Consider the following 22,919-nt stretch of genomic DNA (forward strand, 5'->3'; position numbering starts at 1 on the left):
AAATCTCTACTTCTGGAATGTTAGTGTATCTATATAGTTCATTCAGATACTTCCTGAGAGGTAACCTGAGGAGAAATTTTGCCTGGCGGAAGCCTCTACTCGGGCAATGGCTAAATGTTTCAGTTTGCCTCTGAGAACAACTACTTGTAAGTAGGCTTGGCAGAATTTGATTTTAATTTTTTTTTTTTTTTTTAATTTCGACAGAAAATATGTGTTTATTTTTAAGCACTGGTTTTGATTTAAAAAACGAAAAAAATGTTCACAGTTGCACAAAATTATGGGTTTTAAGCTTTTTTTTTTTTTTTTTTTTTTTTTTAATTTTTATCTATTTAAACTTTCACAATTGTGGAAAATTTTGCAAGGGTCAGACAAGGGGGGTGTCAGACAATAATTATTTAATGATAGTAGATGTTGGGATTCAGATAGTTAAAGCTTTATAACTGTTAAAACAAAATTGTCAACATCACATGTCAAAATACACAAAGTAAATGTCCTTAAATCAAACTCTAAGTTCTTAAGCAGCATTTTTCTTGCTTTGCCTGTCTATAAACTTTTATCATCATCAATGGAAATATTTTTGTGTTGGTTTATGTGTATATGTTGAAATCAGTGTTTATCAACTTTTATTGATAAAAATCTAATCCTTTGAAGCCTACTTCTAATATTCCCAGCTTTTTAACCTGAGAAACGGGACCGAACTTGTTCTAAATGTTTCTGAATCTCCCTCCAGTTATTTGGTGGGCCTTGTTGGATCTGTTGAAACATTTCAAAATGGTACACTTTGTGCTATAGCTGGATCTTTGTTGCTTGGCAGAGTTCTGGCTCTGTTTTATTTCTACAAAATTAGCGTTCTGCTTGTGTACTTAGATGCATCGTAGAAACAGAAAACCTAGAGGAAAGAGTAATTGTAGTGAGTCGGATAATTGAGATCCTGCAAGTTTTTCAAGAGCTAAATAACTTCAATGGTGTTCTTGAAGTTGTGAGTGCTATGAACTCTTCACCTGTGTATAGACTGGATCACACATTTGAGGTAAGTTACAATGTTTTCAGTTTTCAATCTAGAAACTGTAACAGTTAAGTTACATTCTGTTACTATAAATGCTTCTCCTTTCAGTAGCACATTAAGGGTGGTAAAGGGCTCTTGGGCTTTGAAGGAGCCTTTGCTTTTGTACTCAGTGTTCACACTGTCTGGGCACAGGCACTGCCAATCACAAGACAGAGAGGAGAGACTAGAAGGGGCTGAGGAGAATAAAGCAGAAAACTAGAGTGAAAGAATAAAGCAGAGAGGAGGATGAGGGTTAAAAACCTGAAATAAACAGAGAAAGAACAGTGTCTTAAAGGGAAAATGAAGAAAAACTTTTCAACTGAAATTTTTAAAAAATATATTCAATACAGAAATATTACAAATAAGGGGAAACAGTTAATGAAAAATATGGAAGAATAGCTGCACCAACACTCAAAACTGAAGGAAATTTGTCATAGCTCATTGTTAGACTTTCTAAAAAATGCTGGTTTATTACAGGGTCAGTGACCGCAAATACTATAGTTAAAGGTTGCAAAACGATCACTATTATAACTCCTTATTTTTCAGATGCTTACAGTTTTCTACAACTTTTGCCTTTTGGGCTGAATCTCTGACCAAAGATGAACGTTTCTGAAAAGTTTTACTAAAATTCCTTCCATCACTTTTGAGTTGTTGGGGAGGGAAAAAACCAATGATGGTGAATCCCCAGATGTACTGCACATGTGTGCATAGTTCTGTTTGTAGTGCTGTACCTAGTCCTCTGAACTACTCCAATTATGACTTCCGTTATTTGCATCATCTGAGGATTTAGTCCTCAGTGTAGGATCATTTGATGTAGCAGATCAACTGAACCATTGGCAAGGACTACTGTGCACAAAGCAGGAAAAGCGAATACTTCAACAATATGCAGGCTGCACCACAAATATAAGTGTACAGTGTCTCTGGCTTCCCCAAGGGAAGTAAAATCACCCGTGGAAGATTGAATTAGAGTGTAAAATATAGCTATAAATTTCTATGTAATGTCAGAGGTGGTTACCTCTAATTTCAGGGGTCCCCAAAGTGAATACAGTGGTGAGCAAGGCAGAAAGACATGGCAAATCACCAGAGCCCACTCCCTGAAACCAGTAACAGGCAAGATTGAAAATAAAAGATGATTATCAGAAAGGCATAGGCAGATTGATCAGAGCAGTGGGTGTCTGGGGAAAGAGGTGGAACACGCCAGCTGCAGGAAACAGGAAAATAGTCTGCATCTCCTGGCAGGTTCCCTCCATATACTTTAGCATATGGATACCCAGTTAATTGGGCTGCTTGACCCTCACTGACATGTGGGTGCGTAACTGAATTTTCCATAGGCATTTGCAGGATTTAAAGATTTTAGAGGTATGCTACCAATATTATGATTGAGAGGAAATCAAGGCTGCACACAGCAATAATTTACTTAGCTACTATAATAGCAAGATTATGGTCAGGGGCTGAGGGATATGTATGAAAGTCAGGCTTTTGTAAGAGCCCTAGCTGACCTGGTTGGAGGTTCAATGTCCTGATTCTTATATACCCATATAGCTCTTTTCATCTCTAGATCTCAAAGTGTTAGTATCCCATTTTTTAGATGGGGAAACCGAGTCCCAAAGAGGTTAAGGGCCAGAATTTTAAGGGTATTGAGATGTTGCTGTGCTGAGCATTGCAACACCAAACTGATTTATGCTGTTACAACAACATGTAAATGCCTTTAAAAATCTGGGCCTGTGACTTACCCAAGGTCACACAACAAGGCAGTGTCAGCTGTCAGTCCTAGTCTTGTGGATGGGGCACTGTACCACAATCCCCTCCTCACTAACCGATCTGTATATCTTTTCAGCAAATTCCAAGTCGACAGAAAAAGATTTTAGAAGAAGCTCATGAATTGAGTGAGGATCACTATAAGAAATATTTGGCAAAACTCAGGTCCATTAATCCTCCATGTGTGCCTTTCTTTGGTAAGTAGGTTTGATTCGGGATGAACAGTATAAAAGAAATGTCAGTGTTTTACAAAGACTGAGCTAAAGCACTCTACAGAAATACAAGCAGAAGTGAGAAGTATATTTTAAAGGAACACCGTGAGCTTGAAGTCTAGTCAGTTTTTTTTAAAAGGAATTAAACTTAGTTTCAGCTGTCTGATTGTAAAACATTTCATCTCCCCTACTACTGTGTGAAAGATCCACACAAACGGGCAATATGACTGAATATGCAGAGGAAAGAATTAACTGACCACAAAGTAAACAACTGGGGAAAAATAGAGAAGTATTTTTTCTAATCTATTCTACTGACTTTAGGTATTGCTTGCAGGGAAAAAAGTGTTTTTTAAAGGACCATTTAGACAGAAATATGATTTTTCTGAAGTTGATGGTATCCTTGTAATGTGCACATTACTTGGAATAACGATGGTTATTCTTCGAGTGATGGTTGCTATGTGTATTCCACACACAGATAGGCCTGGGCACCATGCGCCCGAGTCTGGAAATTTTTAGTAAGCGGTGTCCATTGGTCTACGCATGCAAAGTAGTTTGTCTCGTGCTCCAAACCAAGTGTATAAAGGGCAGCATGGACTGATGCCTCTCTAGTTCCTTCTTACCTCCACGTGGCCCGAGTCTGAATCCTCTGTGTTTGCTACATAAGAACAGCCATACTGGGTCAGACCAATGGTCCATCTAGCCCAGTATCCTGTCTTCTGACAGTGGCCAGTGCCAGATGCTTCAGAGGGAATCAGTAGAACAGGGCAATTATCAATCTTCTGTTGTCCAATCTCAGCTTCTGGCAGTCAGAGGTTTAGGGATACCCAGAGCATGGAGTTGCATTTCTGACCATCTTGGCTAATAGACATTGATGGACCTTTTCTCCAGGAACTTATCTAATTCTTTTTGAACCCAGTTATATTTGTGAAGGCCAAAACATCCCCTGGCAGTGAGTTCCACAGGTTGACTGTGCATTGTGTGAAGAAGTACTCCCTTCTGTTTGTTTTATCCCTGATGCCTATCAATTTAATTGTTTGACACCTGGTTTGTGTGTTGTGAAGGGGTCAATAACATTTCCTTATTCACTTTCTCCACACAATATATGATTTCATAGACCTGTATCGTATTCCCCCCTTAGTTGTCTCTTTTCTAAGATGAACAGCCCCAGTCTTTTTGATCTCTCCTTACGTGGAAGCTGTTCCATACCTCTGATCACTATTGTTGCCCTTCTCTGTACTTTTTCCTATTCTAATATATCTTTTTTGAGATGGAACAACCAGAACATCAAGCAGGGGCCTACCATGGATTTATATAGCGGCATTATCATATTTTTTGTCTCATGTATTTCTTGCCTAATGGTTCCTAACATTGTTAGTTTTTTGATTGCTGCTGCACGTTGAGCAGATGTTTTCAGAGAACTATCCACAATGACTCAAAGATCTTTCTTGAGAGGTAACAGCTAATTTAGACCCCATCATTTTGGATGTATAGTTGGGATTATATTTTCCAATGTGCATTACTTTGCATTCATCAACATTGAATTTCATCTGCCATTTTGTTGCCCAGTCACTCACTTTTGTGAGATCCCTTTGTAACTCTTCGCAGTCTGCTTTGTACTTAACTATCTTGAGTAATTTTATATTGTTTGCAAACTTCGCCACCTCACTGTTTACCCCTTTTTTCAGATCATTTATGAATATGTTGAACAGCACCGGTCCCACTACAGATCTTGGAGGGGACCCCGCTATTTGCCTCTCTCCCCTAGGAACACTTGCCTATTTATTCTTACCCTTTCTTACTCATCTTGTAACCAGTTACTGATGCATGAGAGGAACGTCTCTCTTATCCCATGACTGTGTACTTTGCTTAAGAGCCTTTAATGATGGACTGTGTCAAAAGCTTTCTGAAAGTCCAAGTCCACTGTATCAGCTGGATCATCCTTGTCCGCATGTTTGTTGACCCCCTCAAAGAATGTGAATAGGTTGGTGAAGCATGGTTTCCATTTACAAAAGCCGTGCACCCGAGGACTCAATGATGGACCCCCCTCACAGGTCCAGTGCCCTCATCTGTGGAGTTCCTGTGGGTTCCATTGTCTCTCGTTAGTCCTCTTGTTCAATATCTCTGTGAAACCATTAGGGGAGATTGACACAGCATGGACTAAACTGCTAGCAATACACAGACAGTGGCTAGCACCACATCAGGCATAAAAAGCATCATCTCCGTTATACAGGGCTTGGCTCAGATCAGTAACTGGCTAGAGCTAAACCGAGAATGAATAAGGCAATGCTGGTGAGAGGAAGGAAACACTTAGAGCTCTCCACTTCTGTCAGCTCAATGAAATTACATTGCCTCACAACGTTCAAACATAACTTATTCTCTTCGCTGTTTTAGGAATTTATTTGACTAACATGTTGAAAACAGAAGAAGGCAACCCTGAATTTCTTAAGTCCCTGTTGTTTTTTAATACATGTCATGTGTGCTTTGTAAGTGGTAGGTAAATAAATAGATTGATCTTGAGATTCTCATGCAAACAGGCAGTTTTCAAGGAAAGGTTTAAGATATTGCCATTATTTGTAAAGCAGACAACTGTCATTGATTGTGATAGAGAAAATTTTGTTTCTACGGGTATACCTGCACTTAAAACTCCACGGTGGCGCAGTTGTGCCACTGTAGCACTTCATTGTAGATACTGCCTACACCAACGGGAGGGGTTCTCCCATCAGCAAAGGTAATCCACCTGCCCGAGAGGTGGTAGCTAGGTTGACAGACTAATTCTTCCATGGACCTAGTCATGGCTACACAGGGACTTAAGTCAGCTTAGCTATGCCACTCAAGGGTGTGGATTTTTCACACCCCTGTGCAATGTAGTTATGCCAACCTAATTTTTTAGTATAGATCAGGCCTGAGTAATTAAAATACACAAGTTTAATTCTTTAAAAGGGCTTCATATTCCAGCTATATTGTTTATTTCCTCATAGTTTTGTACTGTAGTATCTGAATGTTCTTATTCTCTTCGCTGTTTTAGGAATTTATTTGACTAACATCTTGAAAACAGAAGAAGGCAACCCTGAATTTCTAAAGCGACATGGAAAAGATCTTATAAACTTCAGCAAGAGAAGGAAAGTAGCTGAAATAACAGGGGAGATCCAGCAGTACCAAAACCAGCCATACTGCTTACGAATAGAACCTGATATCCGGGTAAGTTGCATTTTCTTATGCGGAAATATTGAGAGCTGCTTTGTGGTGATTATTTCAGAAATAATTTTAATAGAGAAAATCAAAGGAATCTGTAGAGCAGGCTGTTTGCTCCTGGGTCTCCAGCTTTATGTGATACAGTGCAGGATGTCCCTTGCTCATAGAGTTTTTTCACACTATAGGACACCAGTAGTAGCAGGCAGTACACGAGGCTCCTCATCTGCTGACCAGCATGATCCACTGACTCCCAGTACCTTAGCCTACTGGCCCGTTCTTTCTTGGCAGAGGTCAGCAAAGCTCTCTGCAGGAGCTATGTCATTTTCCATGATCCATGAGTGGAAATCCTGCATGTTGCTATCTTGACAGAAGCAGAATTTAGGTAGTTTTCTCTTCTGCTGTATTAAAATATGACTTCTCCTTTCTACATTGAAGTTACTACAAATCCTAAAAGGAAAAAAAAGTCTTTAGTATAAATTGGCCCTTTCAACCCTGTTTGTAAGTCATTTCTTACATACATGCCTTAAAACACCGTGTTTTCCTCCTTGTAGTGAAGTCCTAAGGAGAGGTGAGGTAACGCACATGGGTTTTACTGATGTCCTCCCAAGTCAGTGGATTTCTCTGTGCTGGCAGTTTGCAAGCTCTTGCCCCTAGTTTGCCAGAGTAACGGAAATTGTGAAATGATTGTCAGTTACGTTTGATATTTTTACTGATTTTTTTTTGTTTGTTTTTTGTTTTTTGTTAAGTTAAATTTCATGTAATTCACCTTTGCTGAATAGTACTTACATAGTGCTTTTGAAACCGTTGGGACTACTTGTATCATAAAGTATGTAGAATCTGCCCCATGAAAGTAACTTATACGATGTAATCTTCCTAAACTTCCTGTGTTTCAGAGGTTTTTTGAAAATTTGAATCCAATGGGAAATAGCATGGAGAAAGAATTCACAGATTATCTGTTCAACAAGTCATTAGAAATAGAGCCGCGAAATTCCAAGCCTCCTCCAAGATTTGTTAGTATTCAGATTTTATTTTTTTCTTAATGACTTCAAAAATGTTTCCCACAATGCAGCAGAGATTGTTTTAGAATGTATATGCATAATGATGAAGCTGCATTTAACTGATTTTGTGATGGAGATTAAGGTAATTTGATTTTTAAAATGTATACTTTCAATTCACTGCAAGGTTTTTAACTGCACAATATTGATATTTGGTATCACTGCAGCCAAAAAAATACAGCTATTCCCTCAAATCTCCGGGTGTTCGTCCATCGAACCCAAGGCCAGGTACCATGAGACACCCTACACCGCTGCAACAGGAGCCAAGAAAAATTAGTTACAGTCGCATCCCTGAGAGTGAGTCAGAAAGTACAGCATCTGCACCAAATTCTCCACGAACACCATTGACACCACCCCCTGCCTCTGCTACTTCCAGTACTACAGATGTCTGCAGCGTCTTTGATTCAGATCCTTCAAGTCCTTTTCATTCAAGTAAGTGCTAAAGCTAGGAATGCTAGGAATGCATTTAAATAATGAGGACAGTCACAAATGTGTTTGTCCTATTTTATGATGTAAATTGATATAGCAAATTTGAAGGACCAAAATGATCTATCTGCAGATGTTTTTGCCTCCTTGCACAATGACAGACAGTTTCAATGCATTTTTACTTAGATTACTATTATCTTTAAGTTTATTTTCAAGTGAGAGATGGGATAGGTTAGGAATCTTGCTTGTACGTCATTCCATGTTCTCTTCCAGTTTCTGCGAGAGCAGAATGTGGAAAGGGACACATCCAGGGCCCCACGTATTCCATGATGCTGCAGCAATGGAATTTGCTACCAAACCACTACTTGATGCAGAATTGTGCTCCAGAATCTAAACTTCCATTTAAAAAAATTATGGCCAAGATGGAAAGTTTGTGGTGAATTCAGCATCAGGGTTTTGCAGTTGGTACACAGGCTGACTGGTAGTCTGTTATTGAACAATGAGGATAAAAATTTACCTCTTCTGCCTAATTCATAGGGAGGCAGTGTGGTGTAGTCGATAGAGCACTAGACTGGGAATTGGAAGACCTGATTTCTATTCCCAGCTTGGCCACAGATTTGCTGGGGTGACCTTGGGCAAGTCACTTCACCTCCCTGTGCCTCAGTTTCCCTATACGCAAAATGGGTATAATGATACTGACCTTCATTGTAAAGCACTTTGAGATCTGATGATGAAAAGCACTAGACCAGTGGTTCTCAACCAGGGGTACGTGTACCACTGAGGGTACGCAGGGGTCTTCCAGGGGGTACATCAACTCAGCTAGATATTTGCCTAGTTTTATAACAGGCTACATAAAAAGCACTAGCGAAGTCAATACAAACTAAAATTTTATACAGACAGGATGAAAAAGTAAACAATTTTTCAGTAATAGTTTGCTGTGACACATTGTATTTTTATGTCTGATTTTGTAAGCAAGTAGTTTTTAATTGGAGGTGAAATTTGGGGTATGCAAGACAAATCAGACTCCTGAAAAGGGTACAGTAGTCTGGAAAGGTTGAGAACCACTGCACTAGATAAGAGCTTAGAAGTATTATGCTGCCAGACCTGCCTAAATGTTCTCAAGAAAAATGTAGAGTTAAAAAACATAAAGTTTGCATGAAATTGAAGAATAATTGCACACAATTCCCCCCTCCACCAAATCCATCAGTTATTCCTAGACATACAAATACATCAGTTCCCTCTCTCCCTTCATTCACTACCAGGCAAAGAGGGCTACTCATTCTGTAATGCACTTATAATAATAATAATAATAATAATAATAATACCTAGTTTTAGAGCAGTTTTCATCAGTATGCTGCAGAATGCTTTACAAAGGAGATAAATATCACCAGCCCCATTTTCAGGTTAATATAACAGGAGCACAGGGAGGTGAAGTGACTTGCCCACAGCAAAAGCCATTCAGCGGGCCAATGTCAGAGCTGGGAATAGAACCCAGATCTCCTGAGTTCCATTCCAGTGCCCTATCTGCTGGGCCGTCCTGTCCGCTGGGTCACGCTGCCTCCCATAAAATATATATTTCATAGGTAGCTTACTTTAGTTTCACACAAGGATCTCCATACTTTACAGCTGTTCTTTTATGAGCAAGGAAAGACATGATGATGGCGTGCTGAATTATCTCCTTTGCATTCATATTTCAGTAAAAGCAAATTGTTGCTAATTAAGTGGTCATTAAAAGCAATCAGAACGAGTAAAGGGCAGATAAAGTACATCATGTTGAAGGTTTTGTTTTTTAAATATCCATCAGGATCTGCATCTGTGTCATCCATAAGCTTTACCAAAATCTCTGATGAAACTTCTGGTCCTCCTCCTGTTCCTCCACGGAGACGACCAGAGTCTGCCCCAGCAGAATCATCGCCATCAAAGGTGAGAAAGGTGTGGGCCCAATACCTATTGCATTCAGGTGAAATGCCCAAATCAGACTTCACACATAAGCCAGTGCCTGAAAAGTGAGGGTTAGGGTAAAGGGAAAAATAACTTTTAAAGAGTCATACCTTGTTAGTTCAATTAGATGGGTAAGAATAAGGAGCGCTATGCCTCACACCTGCACAGCGATAGCTCTGTGCAACACCTTCTCATCTGCCCCAGGCTTAAAACTAATTAAAATAATAGCAAAAGGGTCTAAATTTAGGGTGAGAAATGTTTCTTATTCTCCTGCCCTGAGCTTCTTGGCTCCTATCCTGGCATTGGCTGGGAGCACTTGAGGTTTCGTGTAAACCTCCTTGTCCAGGAAGATAGTCCAAAAGGAGGCTATGGGAAGTAAAGTGCTAAAAAATAGCAGTAATGTGAGAAGTCTTAAACCCTACAATCTTCCCTAAAAGATGAAATAAAATATACTAACCTAATGACATCTTGTTTAGTGTTTCCTCTGCCGGTTGCCATTTCTTGCCTGCCTTCATACTCAATCTCTCCTCTTTCCTCTTACTGTATGTGCTTGTCTGGCCATTGGTCTTCATTTGGGACCTGATCCTGCACTTGTTGGAGGCATTGACAAAGCTCTTTTGACTTAAGTGTGAGATTGTTCAGGGCCTTAGAAAATTAGGGTGAAATTATCAAAACCACTGAAGTGATATAGGAGCCCAAGTCCCATTGGCTTTCGGTGGCGTATGGTATTGTACTGTCCTCTTGGCTGTCAGCAGCATACAATATTCTGTAGTCCTGTTGGCTGTCAGTGGCATAGGATCATAGAATCATAAAAATATAGAGCTGGAATGGACCTCGAGAAATCATCCAATCCAGCCCCTTGTGCTGAGGCAGGACCAGGTAAACCTAGATCATCCCTGAGAGGTCTAATCTGTTCTTTAAAATCTCCAGTGATAAATATTACACATCTTCCCTTGGAAGCCTATTCCAGGTCTTTAACTACCCTTATAGTTAGAAAGTTTTTCCTAACGTCTAACCTAACCAGGAAGAAGAGGTAGATGAGACTGTTTGTTTTTTAAAAAAACGAACAAAATCATCCAAAACCCAGGACTTGGTGGTGATAGGAAGCTTGAACTATTCAGACATCTGTTGGGAAGATAATACCGTAGGGCACAGATTATCAAAAAAGTTCTTGGATGCATTGGACACAACTTTTTATTACAGAAGGTGGAGAAAGCGACTAGGGGAGAGGCTGTTCTAGATTTGGTTCTGACAGACAGAGAGGAACTAGTTGAGAATCTGACGATGAAAGGCAGCTTGGGTGAAAGTGATCATGAAATGATATCATTTATGATTCTAAGGAATGGTGGGAGGGACAAGAGCAGAATAAACACATTGGACTTCAAGAAGGCAGACTTTAGCAAACTCAGGCAATTGGTAGGTAAGAGCCTGTGGGAAACAAGTCTAAGGGAAAAAAGAGATCAGGGGTGTTGGCAGGTTTTTAAAGAGACATCTTTAAGGGCACAAGAGCGAACTATCCCAATGCACAGGAAAAATAGGAAGTATGGTAAGAAATCATCCTGGCTAACCAAGAGATCTTCAACAATCCGAAAGTCTAAAGAGTCCTACAAAAAGTGGAAACTAGGTCAAATTACAAAGGATGAATATGAAAAAACAACACAAGTGTGTAAGGACAAAATTACAAAGGCCAAGGCACAAAATGAGATTAAACTATCTAGGGATATAAATGGTAACAAGAAACATTTACAAATACATGGGAAGCAAGAGGAAGACCAAAGACAGTGTAGGCCCATTTCTAAATGAGGAGTGAAAGGCAATAACGAAAAACGTAGCAATGGCCTAAGTGTTAAATGCCTATTTTGTTTCAGTTTTCACCAAAAAGTTGACTAACATAGTGAACACCAGTGTAAATGGGGTGGGATCTGCGGTTAAAATAGGAAAAGAACAAATTAAGAATTACTTAGACAAGTTAGATGTCTTCAAGTCAGCGGGGCCTGATGAAATACATCCTAGAATACTTAAGGAACTGGCTGAAGAGAGCTCTGTGCCATTAGTGATTAACTTTGAGAACTCATGGAGGATGGGAGAGATACCTGAGGACTGAAAAAAGGCAAAATATAGTACCTATCTATAAAAAGGGAAATAAGGACAACCCAGGGAGTTAAGACCTGTCAGTTTAACTTCAGTACTCAGAAAGTTAATGGAGCAAATATCAAACATTCTATTTGTAAGCACTAGAAGAAAATGAGGTAATAAGTAACAGTCAACCTGAATTTTTCAAAATCAACAACCTAATATCCTTCTATGATAGGGTAACAAGCCTTGTGGATGGGGGGAAGCAGTAGATGGGATATATCTCGACTTTAGTAAGGCGTTTGATGCTGTCTCATATGACCTTCTCATGAACAAACTAGAGAAATATAGCCTAGACAAACCTACGGGAAGGTGGGTGCTCAACTGGCTGGAAAACTACTCAGAGTGGTTATTAATGGTTCATAATTGTGCTGAAAGGGCATATCAAGCGAGGTCCAACAGGGATCTGTCCTGGGTCCAGTTCTATTCAGTATCTTCATAAATGATTCATGATTTGGATGGTAGCATAGAGAGTACACTTATAAAGTTTGTGGACGATACCAAGCTGGGATGAGTTGCAAGTGCTTTGGAGGATAGGATTAGAATTCAAAAGGATCTTGACAAACTGGAGAAATGGTCTGAATTAAATAGGATGCAATTCAATACGGACAAATGCAAAGTACTACACTTAAGAAGGAATAATCAGTTGGACAAATACAAAATGGGAAATGACTGCCTAGGAGTACTTCAGAAAAGGATCTGGGTGTTATAGTGGATCACAAACTAAATAGGGGTCAACTGTGTAATACTGTTGCAAAAAAAGGCTAGCATTCTGGGATGTATTAACAGGAATATTGTAAGCAAAACATGAGAAGTAATTCTTCCTCTTTATTCGGCACTGACAAGGCCTTAGCTAGAATATTGTGTCCAGTTCTGGGCACCACACTTCAGGAAAGATGTGGACAAAATGGAGAAAGTCCAGAGAAGAGCAACGAAAATGATTAAAGGTCTAGAAAACGTGACCTACTAGGAAAGATGGAAAAAATTGGGCTTGTTTTGTCTGGAGAGGAGAAAGGGGAGGGAAATGATAGTCTTCAAGTACATACAAGATTGTGACAACGAGAAGGGTGATAAATTGTTCTCCTTAACCACTAAGGACAGGACAAGAAGCAATGGATTTAAATCGCAGCAAAGGGGGTTTAGGTTGGACATTAGGAAAAACTTCCTAACTGCCAGGAAACAGATTCCCTAGGGAGATTACCTAACCTGTTCTTTCCCTCTTTTGACTTGCATTCCTTCCCTCTTGTTGTCAATATTAATTGTGTTGAGTATCTGGTCACCATTCACCCTTTTAGTGACGACTGAAGCAAAATAAGCATAAAATACTTCAACTTCCTCGATACCATCGGTTATTAGTTCTCCTCTCCTGCTAAGTAGAGGACCTATGCTTTCCTTCCTTTCTTTTGCTCCTGATGTATTTAAAGAACCTCTTCTCATTGCCTTTTATGTCCCTTGCTAGATGTAACTTATTTTGTGCCTTCGCCTGTCTGATGTTTGTCCTACAGCTCTATACTGCCCTTAGCTGGCAATGTCGTACACTATGCTGTAGTTCCGTTGGCTGTCAGTGGGGCGCGTGCAACTGAGTCACTTAGGTCATTTTGAAGATCCCACCCTTTATTCTTTCTTCAGGACAGAACATCATTCATTCCCTTTCCTATTAAACAGTATCTGCCTCTCTTCCCTCTCATTCTCTAGAGGGTACATGCCTTTGGATTTTACTCATTCCTGGCCTCTTGCTACAAGAGGTGCCCCAGCTGAGCTGGAATTAGCTTAGAAACTGTGCAGCACAGACCACTATGCCTCCTGCAGCCTCCAGTACTTCCTCCCCTGTCCCCCACTGCCCTGTATCTTCATTCTCTCTTAGCCTGGGTCCTCTCTCCCCTGCCCCCTTCAACTGTTTAACACTTGTTGGCTGTGTCTTGTCTTTAATTGGACATTAAGTGTTTTGAGGCAGGGATTGAGTCTTTGAACATATTCATATAACATGTAGCACAACCAGGGCCCTGATCCTGATTGAGGCGTTGGGGCTGTCATAATACAGATGATAACCCTTGAATTAAATGTTTGTATACTTCAGATTACTTCTGTGCATCTGGACAGTCCACCAGCAATTCCTCCTCGACAACCAACATCAAAAGCCTATTCACCAAGATACTCCGTGCCAGAGCGGACCTCCATATCTGATCCTCCTGAAAGCCCTCCTGTATTACCACCGCGAGAACCTGTGCGAACTCCTGATGTTTTCTCTAGTTCACCACTACATCTCCAGCCACCGCCCTTAGGTAGAAAAAGTGAACTTGGCAATACCTTTTTTCCAAACAGTCCCTCTCCATTTACTCCCCCACCCCCTCAGACACCTTCTCCACATGTAGCACGGAGGCATCTGCCATCCCCTCCTTTGATACCGCAGGACGTGGACCTCCATTCTGTTGAGGGGCCACCTGTCCCTCCACGACAAAGCACTTCTCAACATATCCCAAAGCTTCCTCCAAAAACTTACAAACGGGAGCACACCCATCCATCGATGCACCGAGACGGACCACCCTTGTTGGAGAACGCCCACTCCTCCTGAATTGTACCTTGTGCTGGGAGTTGCATTTTCTTGGCACTACGTCTGTTGCTGGCAATGGATGCGCTGAACCTGCTAGCGCCAAGGAGTTTGGATGCGTACTCCATGCATTAAAAACTATGCTAGGTTGGGAATGCAGTGTACAGAAACTGAATTGCTGAAGCAGACGTGATCAACGGATAAACTCGCTGTTCCTATTGTAGTATGCAGGATGCTGTTCTAAAGTAATTGGACAACTGATTGTACCAGAAAACTGACTCAAGGGACTTTTTCTGGCCAATAAGCGGAGACCGTGTTTTGTGTAATGATCTCTAATGTCCAGTACGGGAATGGAAAATATAGTCTTGTATCCATCAGTTCTATACAGTAACACAGTTATTAGAATGAAAACATTATGCACTTTTTTAAAAATCTCAAACAGGGAACTTTATATCCTTCTTAATTTCCTTTTTATTTTACTCCCTGCTTTAAAATACTCTCCTAAAATCATGAAAAGGACTGTGAGGAAGATCTGTGGTACCTAACCATGTTAGAACTAAGGCATAGCACTGTATTGCGGTCCTGTTTACAAATTGTTACAGTGAGTAGTATGGGTACCTAGGCTTCACCAAAGAGGTACTTTATTATTATTTTATTAAATATTATGGTGCCAGTTGAAAAAGAAATTATTGCCAGGAAGCATAATGGGTAATTATTGCTTTCTTTAAACAGAGCAGATTAAAGTCTTATGTCATTAAAATGACAGCAAAATTTAAAAAAACAGCACTATTGTCTGAAATATTCTACTACGTTTAGAAGACTGTTAATCTATGCTAGGTTATATCACATTCTTTTTAAGGTTTACTGATAATCCATTTCATGGCTTGTAACTATTCTTCTTTAATCACGCCATGAAAACAGTCACTTGTGAAAAGGAGCACTCGCTGGCCATCTTCCATAGTTATTGTCATGTTTTACTAACCATAGATTAATCAGCATACGTAGAATTGCCTTGCATTTGCATAAATCATGTGTATATAGAGAATGTTGCATAAATATGCTTGCAGATTGTTTTTAATTTAATTGAAATAAAGATACACATTTGTTTGGCTGACACGTTAAATTATTACATGGACAAATGTACAATTAAGTTTTTCAGTTAAAAACACTGATAAGGGGATAAAAGCACATATTGTGGTACACGTTTTTTCGTAGTTCAGTATATGTATTTTAGTAATAAAGAACAGTCTAAAGAGAAATCAGGTTTTGGCATGTGAAAGAAAGTTTAGTTAGAATGACAAAGCTGGGTTACTCTCAAAGTGAATTACTGTACATGTTTTTAAATTTCCCAGACATGTATGTAGTTTGTTATAGAATTTCAAACTTTGTCTTAAAAACTATTAATCTTTACAGTAGCTCTTTACTATGTCAGAAATGTACATGACAAAACATTTACCTGCATAAATATCATGACATGGATTATCCATAAACCTGTGTACTACTCTTCTGATTCTAACCAATACTGTGACAGTAATGCATGCCAGTTATTGAAGAAAAGAAGCTTTATTAATCTCCTCTACCATAATGTTTGTGAAGTGTGCAGTATCTCATCTTTATTTAATAAGAGACATGGGTCGTAGTAAAATTATATCATGTTTCCTGTTGGATAAAAACAAAATACATTTCAGCAACCCAGAACGCCATGTCATTAGAGACAGTTCTAGTAGAGCGAATCATGATGGAAATCTACTATTTTAGTAACTTTCTACAATGCCATTAGAGTAGTGGAATATGCACCATGATACTACAGTTTGGTCTTTACATTTCAAAAAGCGTTTTGATTTCAACAGCATTAAGCAGCATATTTTGTCATAGCCAAACGTTGAGAATTTGTCGGTTGTATATTTGTGTATATCTTTAACATTTCTATTTTGAAACATGTTTTCCTGCCCCCTCCCCCACCAAAAAATGTACTTTTTTCCTTTATAAGTAAGATTTATAAACTCGGCTTCAGAGGAGGACATTCTTCCCTATGTACTTTATTTAATCCTATCCTACAAGAAATGTAAGTGAAGTTCCCAGTTCTTCAAATCTAACCAAGAGTAATGAATACCCTTGGTGCAATGTCTTAGAAGTTGCTGACTTTCCAGGAGAAAGCCAGGGAGCTCTCCAATGTTAGTCAGATGTTCAGAACCCACATTGCCTGTCCTCTACACTCAAAACCATGGCCCCTGTCATTACCAAGGCAGGCTAGATAGGTAGAATGGCCTAGTGGATAGGGTACTACAGTGATGTGGCACGGACCTGCGTTTAGTTCCTGGCCCAGCCCCAGCCTTCCTGTGTGCACTAAGACAAGTCATTTAATATTCTCAGTGCCTCAGTTCCCCGTTTGCAAAATACTGCTAATACTTCCCTACTTTACAGTGGGGTTCAGGATAAAAATCCATAGAAGTTGATTAGAGACGCTGGTGATGAGGATCATACAAAAACCTAGATTAAACTCCTTCAGAGCTCAGCAACACTGCTCAATCATCCGCTATTTACCAGCATACGGCACACCTACAACGTGCTGCCTGAACCACAAATCAAATCCATGTATCTAGGAGGAGAATGTCGAACACAACTGCTGAGCCACTGGCCTCTCTCAGAACTCGTCAATTTTATTTGTATTTTCAATAAATAACTTTTTTTTTTTTTTTATAACATGGAAGAATTTCACATTTGGACAAGTTTTGCATTGGTTACTGATTATGGGGGTTAAAGCAAATATCTCTGAACAATGGCAGGGAAAATGCCATCATTTTAATTGCTCATATTGCCAGATTATTGATAAAATGATCTTGAATAATAGCAAGGCGTGATGAAGCATCTTAAACCAACAACTGGCTAAATGGATTTCTGTATTACTGCCGAGCCCAGATTAAAAGTCTGACCCTGCTCACAAGTCAGAACTGTACTGGTGCAGAGTATTGGTTTTCAGCTGTTGGGTGCTTGCGTGGAGGGTGGGGAGGGGGCATAGGAGAAACGAAGTCCATTAATGAGACATGAAAGTGCAATATTTGAGCAATGTTTAAAGTCTCTCTGATTTAGAGTGTAGTGCAGCAGTGTAGGAGAAAGAGAAATCCAATCTTTTTTTCCCCCCAGAAGTGAAAACTGGGTGTTAAAAAGAAAAGTTCTCCATTAGTAGTTTGTAAATGTTAGCTTTTCAGATGCTGAAAACTTTATTTCAAGTTAAACTTATAATAAAGTGCAAGGAAAAGTTATTTAACACATGGTTGTCAGGCAAGGAATTACTGTTGTCATGGCACTCAACAACCCAGGCATGATTTTGCAGTGTCTCTTTGGAGAGAATTTTCTTTGCTTCAGAATCAATACCATGAAATCATTGAGAATGCTCCCATAAACTAGAAACCACTTTGCGTGTTCTCTCTTGCAATTGTTTCTAAATTCTTGCTTAACCATTGTTTTTTTTTTTTTTTTAAAGAAACGAGAGAGGTCTGTGCCCCCAACACAAATCCGGTTATGCCTTTACTCTCTCGAGCTTTTGTTTATCATAATTGTCTATTGTATAGTTTGTTGCTTTTATGCAGACAGAATCTTAAATCAGGCTTTTCTTACCAGTAAACTCCAGTATCACTTTTACTCAGTTGGGACCCTATCCAAAACTTACTGAAATCAATGGGAGTCTTTCCATTGACTTTAGCAGGCTGTGGATCAGGCCCTTTGTGTCCTTTTGAAAGATGGTTCTATTTTCCTGTATTCAGGGAAGTGTTTCTTTTGTACCACTAGGGCTGTTTAAATGAACCGGCTTTGCCGCAGTCCCTGTAGCAGAGCTAATGCCTGGCAATAGAATGCCAGTTCTTTCTGCTCTTGGTATTGTCTTATCCTAGCCTAGCAAATCTCGTAAGCAGCCTTCCATGTTCGTAGCGGTCGTGCATTGAGACTGCACCAGGAAAACTCCCCCTTGTTAATCAATGTCTGTCTTTGTAACAATGTTCCTTAATACTTAGTTGCTGTGATCTAAGTGCACTGGCCTGTGGTATGTAAAAATAACGCGTTGGTTTCCCTCTCAAAATTCCTACCTTTTGCAGCTAACAGGGAGGGTCTTGCTGAAAAATGCATTTTTAAAGCAGAAAAAAAATAATGGGCAGCTTCTTAGATTTTTCTCTTTAAACACCCTATTTCAACAATGTTTGATGTGTGGGCTGCAGTCCTGTTAGCTGTATTAGCTAAGGAAAGAAGCATGTGGCCCCATACACTTATAAAAGCCAAAAGCACTTGTAACTTGGTTTGTAAATTTCATGCCTTATTTTCCATATTTTTTAAATACCTTAAAGTGCATTTTTCTGTCAACTGTGAGCAAATTTCTCTTTTGCCTTTAATGAAAAATAGTGCATTAAGTAGCCAATTGCTGCAAAATCAAGTGAACAAAGAATAAGGTTGCATTCGACTCTGTAACAAACAAACATGATGTCGTGCACCAGGTGACTGAAAGGTTGAAAAGGGGGGGGGGGTGAGTCCTGTGCCAGATGCATGCCAGTTTTAGTAGCTGCCAAATGTGCCTTTTTATTAAGAACATCTGTCATTTTTTTCAGAACAAGGTAAATTATGTGGACAGAGAGGTTCTTTTGGACAAATTTGTTTGGTTCGCTTACTAGAGAACAAGCCTGTTTCTGTTTGTCAAAGTAAATTGTACAAATTTTAAGTTTTGATAAGTTTGTGTGTTGTGGTATATATGTGCGTTTGCCTTTGTTTAATGGCATGGTTATTTGCTAAAATGATTAAATGTCAAAAAGCGATGTCAGTCCGACCCAAATGTAAGAATAAAGCAGTAATCTTTAACTGGCATGTCTTATGACCTGTGTACCTAACCATGTCTGTAGGTGATCTTTGTATGCTTTGTCTGCAATGATATTCAGATTGCATTTAAAGTGAAAATTAATAGTGGCTGTTATTTTTTGGCATTAAAAAGATATGTTCTAAAAATAAAAATGCCTTACATATCCCATAAGTGTACACTTTTGCATATGTAAGATAGGATGAACATCTCACTAGTCTGACGCAGTGTTTGTGAAAGATTAATGCTGTGCGTCACATTAAGGACATTTGTCAGTCTTCTGCAGAGTTGTATGTAATCATTTCAGTAATTTGAGAACTGGGCACATGATAGCCCTGTGATGGAAGCTTTGCAGAGGAGTGGAGAAGCATGCAAAATACACTTAGTGGGAGAAACAAAGTGAACGCATTTATAATATTTTACAACTGCAGCAATTGCAGGACTGATATTATATTTCGTTTCTCTCGTTCTGCAGCTTTCCATTTTAACTTCCGATTTTAAAGTACTGATAACTCGGATAAAAATTCACTCTGTTGAAATTTAATGCACGGATTCCTATATAATTTTATAGAGAGAGGGCCTAAATCTGTCTCGATGTTGAACTAAATCAGAGTGGATCACTGGTCAATTCTGTATAATATCCTTTGTCTAATAACCAGAACTATATGCTTGGAAGGAAGTGTACACCCCCCATACACACACCCATTAGAACTTGCTGAATAACAACAATTCACGAAAAACATTCAGGGGGTTGGGGGATGGGGGGGAGAGACCAAAACTCAACAATATTCAAAACCAAGCAAACAAAAAAACAAACCTCATCCATAATGGGCAATTCTGTAATCACTTGCCCATGGGAGAAGATTCTAGTCACTTTCAGTTAGTGGTGGGACACTAACTTCCTCTGAACCCTGTGTGTGTGTGTGTGTGTGTGTGTGAGAGAGAGAGAGAGAGACATTTAAAAAAAGATTTCTAAAATGTGTACAGAACAGTCACTGAAGTCTGAAAGAAGAGGGAGAAAGTAAAGCAGAATCTCTTTAAGCTTCTTTCAAATAATAATTAAAAATCCACTGTCCACCAAACATATAGTATAGTCAGTGGCAGTGCACTAAGTGAAATCTGACCTGTAGCTCGAACTACTCCATGTTCATTCAGTCTTTTGTGTCTCCAGTGAAACCGCCGGCATGGGTGCCAGTTGGGATGTGAACTCCTGTCCGCTGAAGAGCTGGCCTGACCCCTTCAGATGTACAGGACGCAGAACAGCTGTCATATGCTTTCAATCAGACTGACTTGGTTTGGATTTTAAGTGGTAAGTGGCTTGGTATCCTATAGTAAATCCACTCAGCCGTCCCAATCTTGAATATCTATATGTTTCAATCATTTGGGACATGTCAGTCGGCTGAGTGCTTGGCTACCCCTTAGTAATAAGGGTCACGGGCCCTGGGTGTGTTGGGGATTTGGGAAGGAGTTTGCAGTTCAGGTTTTGATGATGTGGAACCCATCCATCGACTAATGCGTTGATGTAGCATCGCTATGCTAATTCCTGGCTTTTTAGTTAATCTAACGCTAGGGAGCCATGAGCTGCCGCATGACCTCCCCACCATGTTCCCAGACAGTTGTCTCTTCTCCCAGGTCTCCATGGGAGGAGATGCCATTACTGGGCAAGGAGCTGAGTTTGGGATCACTCTGGTCTCCTCTGGTAAAGTGAGCCAGGCATCTGCTGCTGAGAACTCTTTGACTCTGCACCTGACTTGTCTGAAACCGGGGCTCATAAGTGTGAAGTATCCCTGAGAAGCAAAGTGGCCTTGGTCAATCCATGGATGAATCAGTGTCTATGAGACAGCCAGGTCCTCGCCTGTTATTGGCCCTGTAGATTAGGACAAGGATTTTGAAGTCAGTCTGGCAGCCACTGAAAGCTAGAGAGCGCTGATGTGATGCACCTTCATGCTGGCCTTATTGCTCTTTAAGTGGCCGGCTTTGTAATAATTTAGTGGTAGCTTCCAGGAAGTGGGTACATTCAACCTTAGCTAGCATGTGCTGCGGTGTTCTAACCTGGGGGGTGACGAATGCATGGATCAGAGTGGCTCGGTCCTCCCTGCACAGCCACCGCTGGCCCTGTTGATCGGAATGGGTTACAAAGCACAGCTCGGAGGTTCCGCTGATGTGTCCATCACAAAACGAGACGCACTAGTGTGTGCTCATTCCAAGCCTCAAGCAGATGACGGCAGCCTGGACTAAGCGGCGACTCCCATGGAAGTCTTTGGGCCAAATGAGGTGGTGATGTAAATGGTGTGATCAGTTACACCTCAAAATGGGTGTAAATGGCAAAGTCATGTCACTTGCGTACCCTTAGCAATCAGTGGGTGCGTTAAACGCGTGCAGCCTACACACTGAAAGGACGGAGGACCAGAACAGGCGGTGTTCGACTAGGAAGTGGGTGTGTTGCCTTATGCTGATTCCTTTTCCTGCTACTCCTTCAGCTTGTAAATTACACTCGTTTTCCATAGCCGCTGGGACTATACTACTCACCCCCCCCCTTTATAGCCACTCTCACCAAAGCCAGCCGCCAAAAGAAGCGCTATGTGCTGGGTTCCCCAAGGCCAGATGATGGGTCTCTCTTAAAGCCAGCCAGCTCTCATCCTCTAAGTGCCAGTGTGCTGATGCCCCAAATTAAATGACCCGACCCCCCCCCCCCCCCCCGGCCATGTAGCTACAGGTTTCTGGTGCCCCCTGCAGGTAAACAGGTGGTGTTGAATCACTAGTGCCATGGGAACTGTGAAAGGGAAACCCAGTAGGGTGAATGTTTGAGAGACACTTTGCTGGAGGGGAATCATTGGATGCAACCATCGCTCCGCCCCTGTGGGTGCTGGGCTCTCCTGTGCCCAGACTGCATCAGGGCAGCTTCTTTCCAAGAAAGAAGAGACAGCAACTCCATCCCCTCTGACTAGGGGTGCAGGCTTCTTCTTCCCTTTTGCTCCTGACTTCCTTAATGTCAGTTTGCTTCTGGCTGGGGCAGCGTGCCCCATAGCCAGCGGTCAGTGCAAAAAACCAGCAGTGCTTTCCAGTCATTAGGGTTATTTCAAAGCAAAGTTTATTTGTCACAGAAAGGAAACTAGGCTAGAGGGTACTTGTTTCAAAGCAAAAATTAGCCTGTGAGACGCAGGTGAGCAAGCCAAGGGCTGAGCACCCTTCACACATGTTGTTTACATTTTGCAGACATGGAGCCGATATCAGGCGGAATCTGTGACCTTTCCAAGGACACTGCAAAACTGGACAAGGAGTGATCCAGGAGCAGGAACGTACCAGCCACCAGTTCTATTAATTTCCAAGCTCACTAAAACAGCAGCTAAAAACAGTGAGTATTTTACAGGGAAACAAGTATCCCCATTTCCCAGGTTGCTCTCAGCTGCTCCCATCTGCCAGCTTTGCCATTCTGAGTGTACCTCCCCCTCTCTTGCCCCAGGAGAGATTACCGGGGGCTCCCTCCTTTCCCAGGTTTCTGCCAGTGCCTGCTTCTTGGTGCTCTCAGGGGATGTAAGAGCAGCTTAGTACAATGGAGGGGAAAGGCCTGTGCATGCAGGAGACCTAAAGGCACAAGCAGCAGATCCCTTGGTAACTGCACCATGTTACATCCCTGATGCAGTTTAAAATCCTAGGTCAATATTCCTCCGCTGTGCAATGTTCTTCCCCCCGACCCATTCACCCAGCTAAAGGGGCCTCCCCATCCAGGCACTCCCTACACAGCTGGGCACATAGTCTCTAAACAAAAGGG

At 40.7% G+C, this 22,919-nt stretch overlaps 1 protein-coding gene across 1 annotated transcript in view; it reads left to right on the plus strand.

The window, feature by feature from the left end:
• SOS1 (SOS Ras/Rac guanine nucleotide exchange factor 1) overlaps positions 1-15,421 on the plus strand; it is an 80,686-nt gene extending 65,265 nt beyond the window's left edge. The window contains exons 16-22 of the mRNA XM_065401014.1: positions 868-1,030; positions 2,883-3,000; positions 6,041-6,213; positions 7,101-7,217; positions 7,430-7,694; positions 9,493-9,611; positions 13,840-15,421. Coding sequence (XP_065257086.1) covers positions 868-1,030; positions 2,883-3,000; positions 6,041-6,213; positions 7,101-7,217; positions 7,430-7,694; positions 9,493-9,611; positions 13,840-14,334 — 1,450 coding nt within the window. The 3' untranslated portion in view covers positions 14,335-15,421. The remainder of the gene's footprint in view (positions 1-867; positions 1,031-2,882; positions 3,001-6,040; positions 6,214-7,100; positions 7,218-7,429; positions 7,695-9,492; positions 9,612-13,839) is intronic.
• The last annotated feature ends 7,498 nt before the right edge of the window (positions 15,422-22,919 follow it).

The sequence above is a fragment of the Emys orbicularis genome, chromosome 3, assembly GCF_028017835.1.
Source record: "Emys orbicularis isolate rEmyOrb1 chromosome 3, rEmyOrb1.hap1, whole genome shotgun sequence".
NCBI classification, from domain to species: Eukaryota; Metazoa; Chordata; order Testudines; family Emydidae; genus Emys; species Emys orbicularis.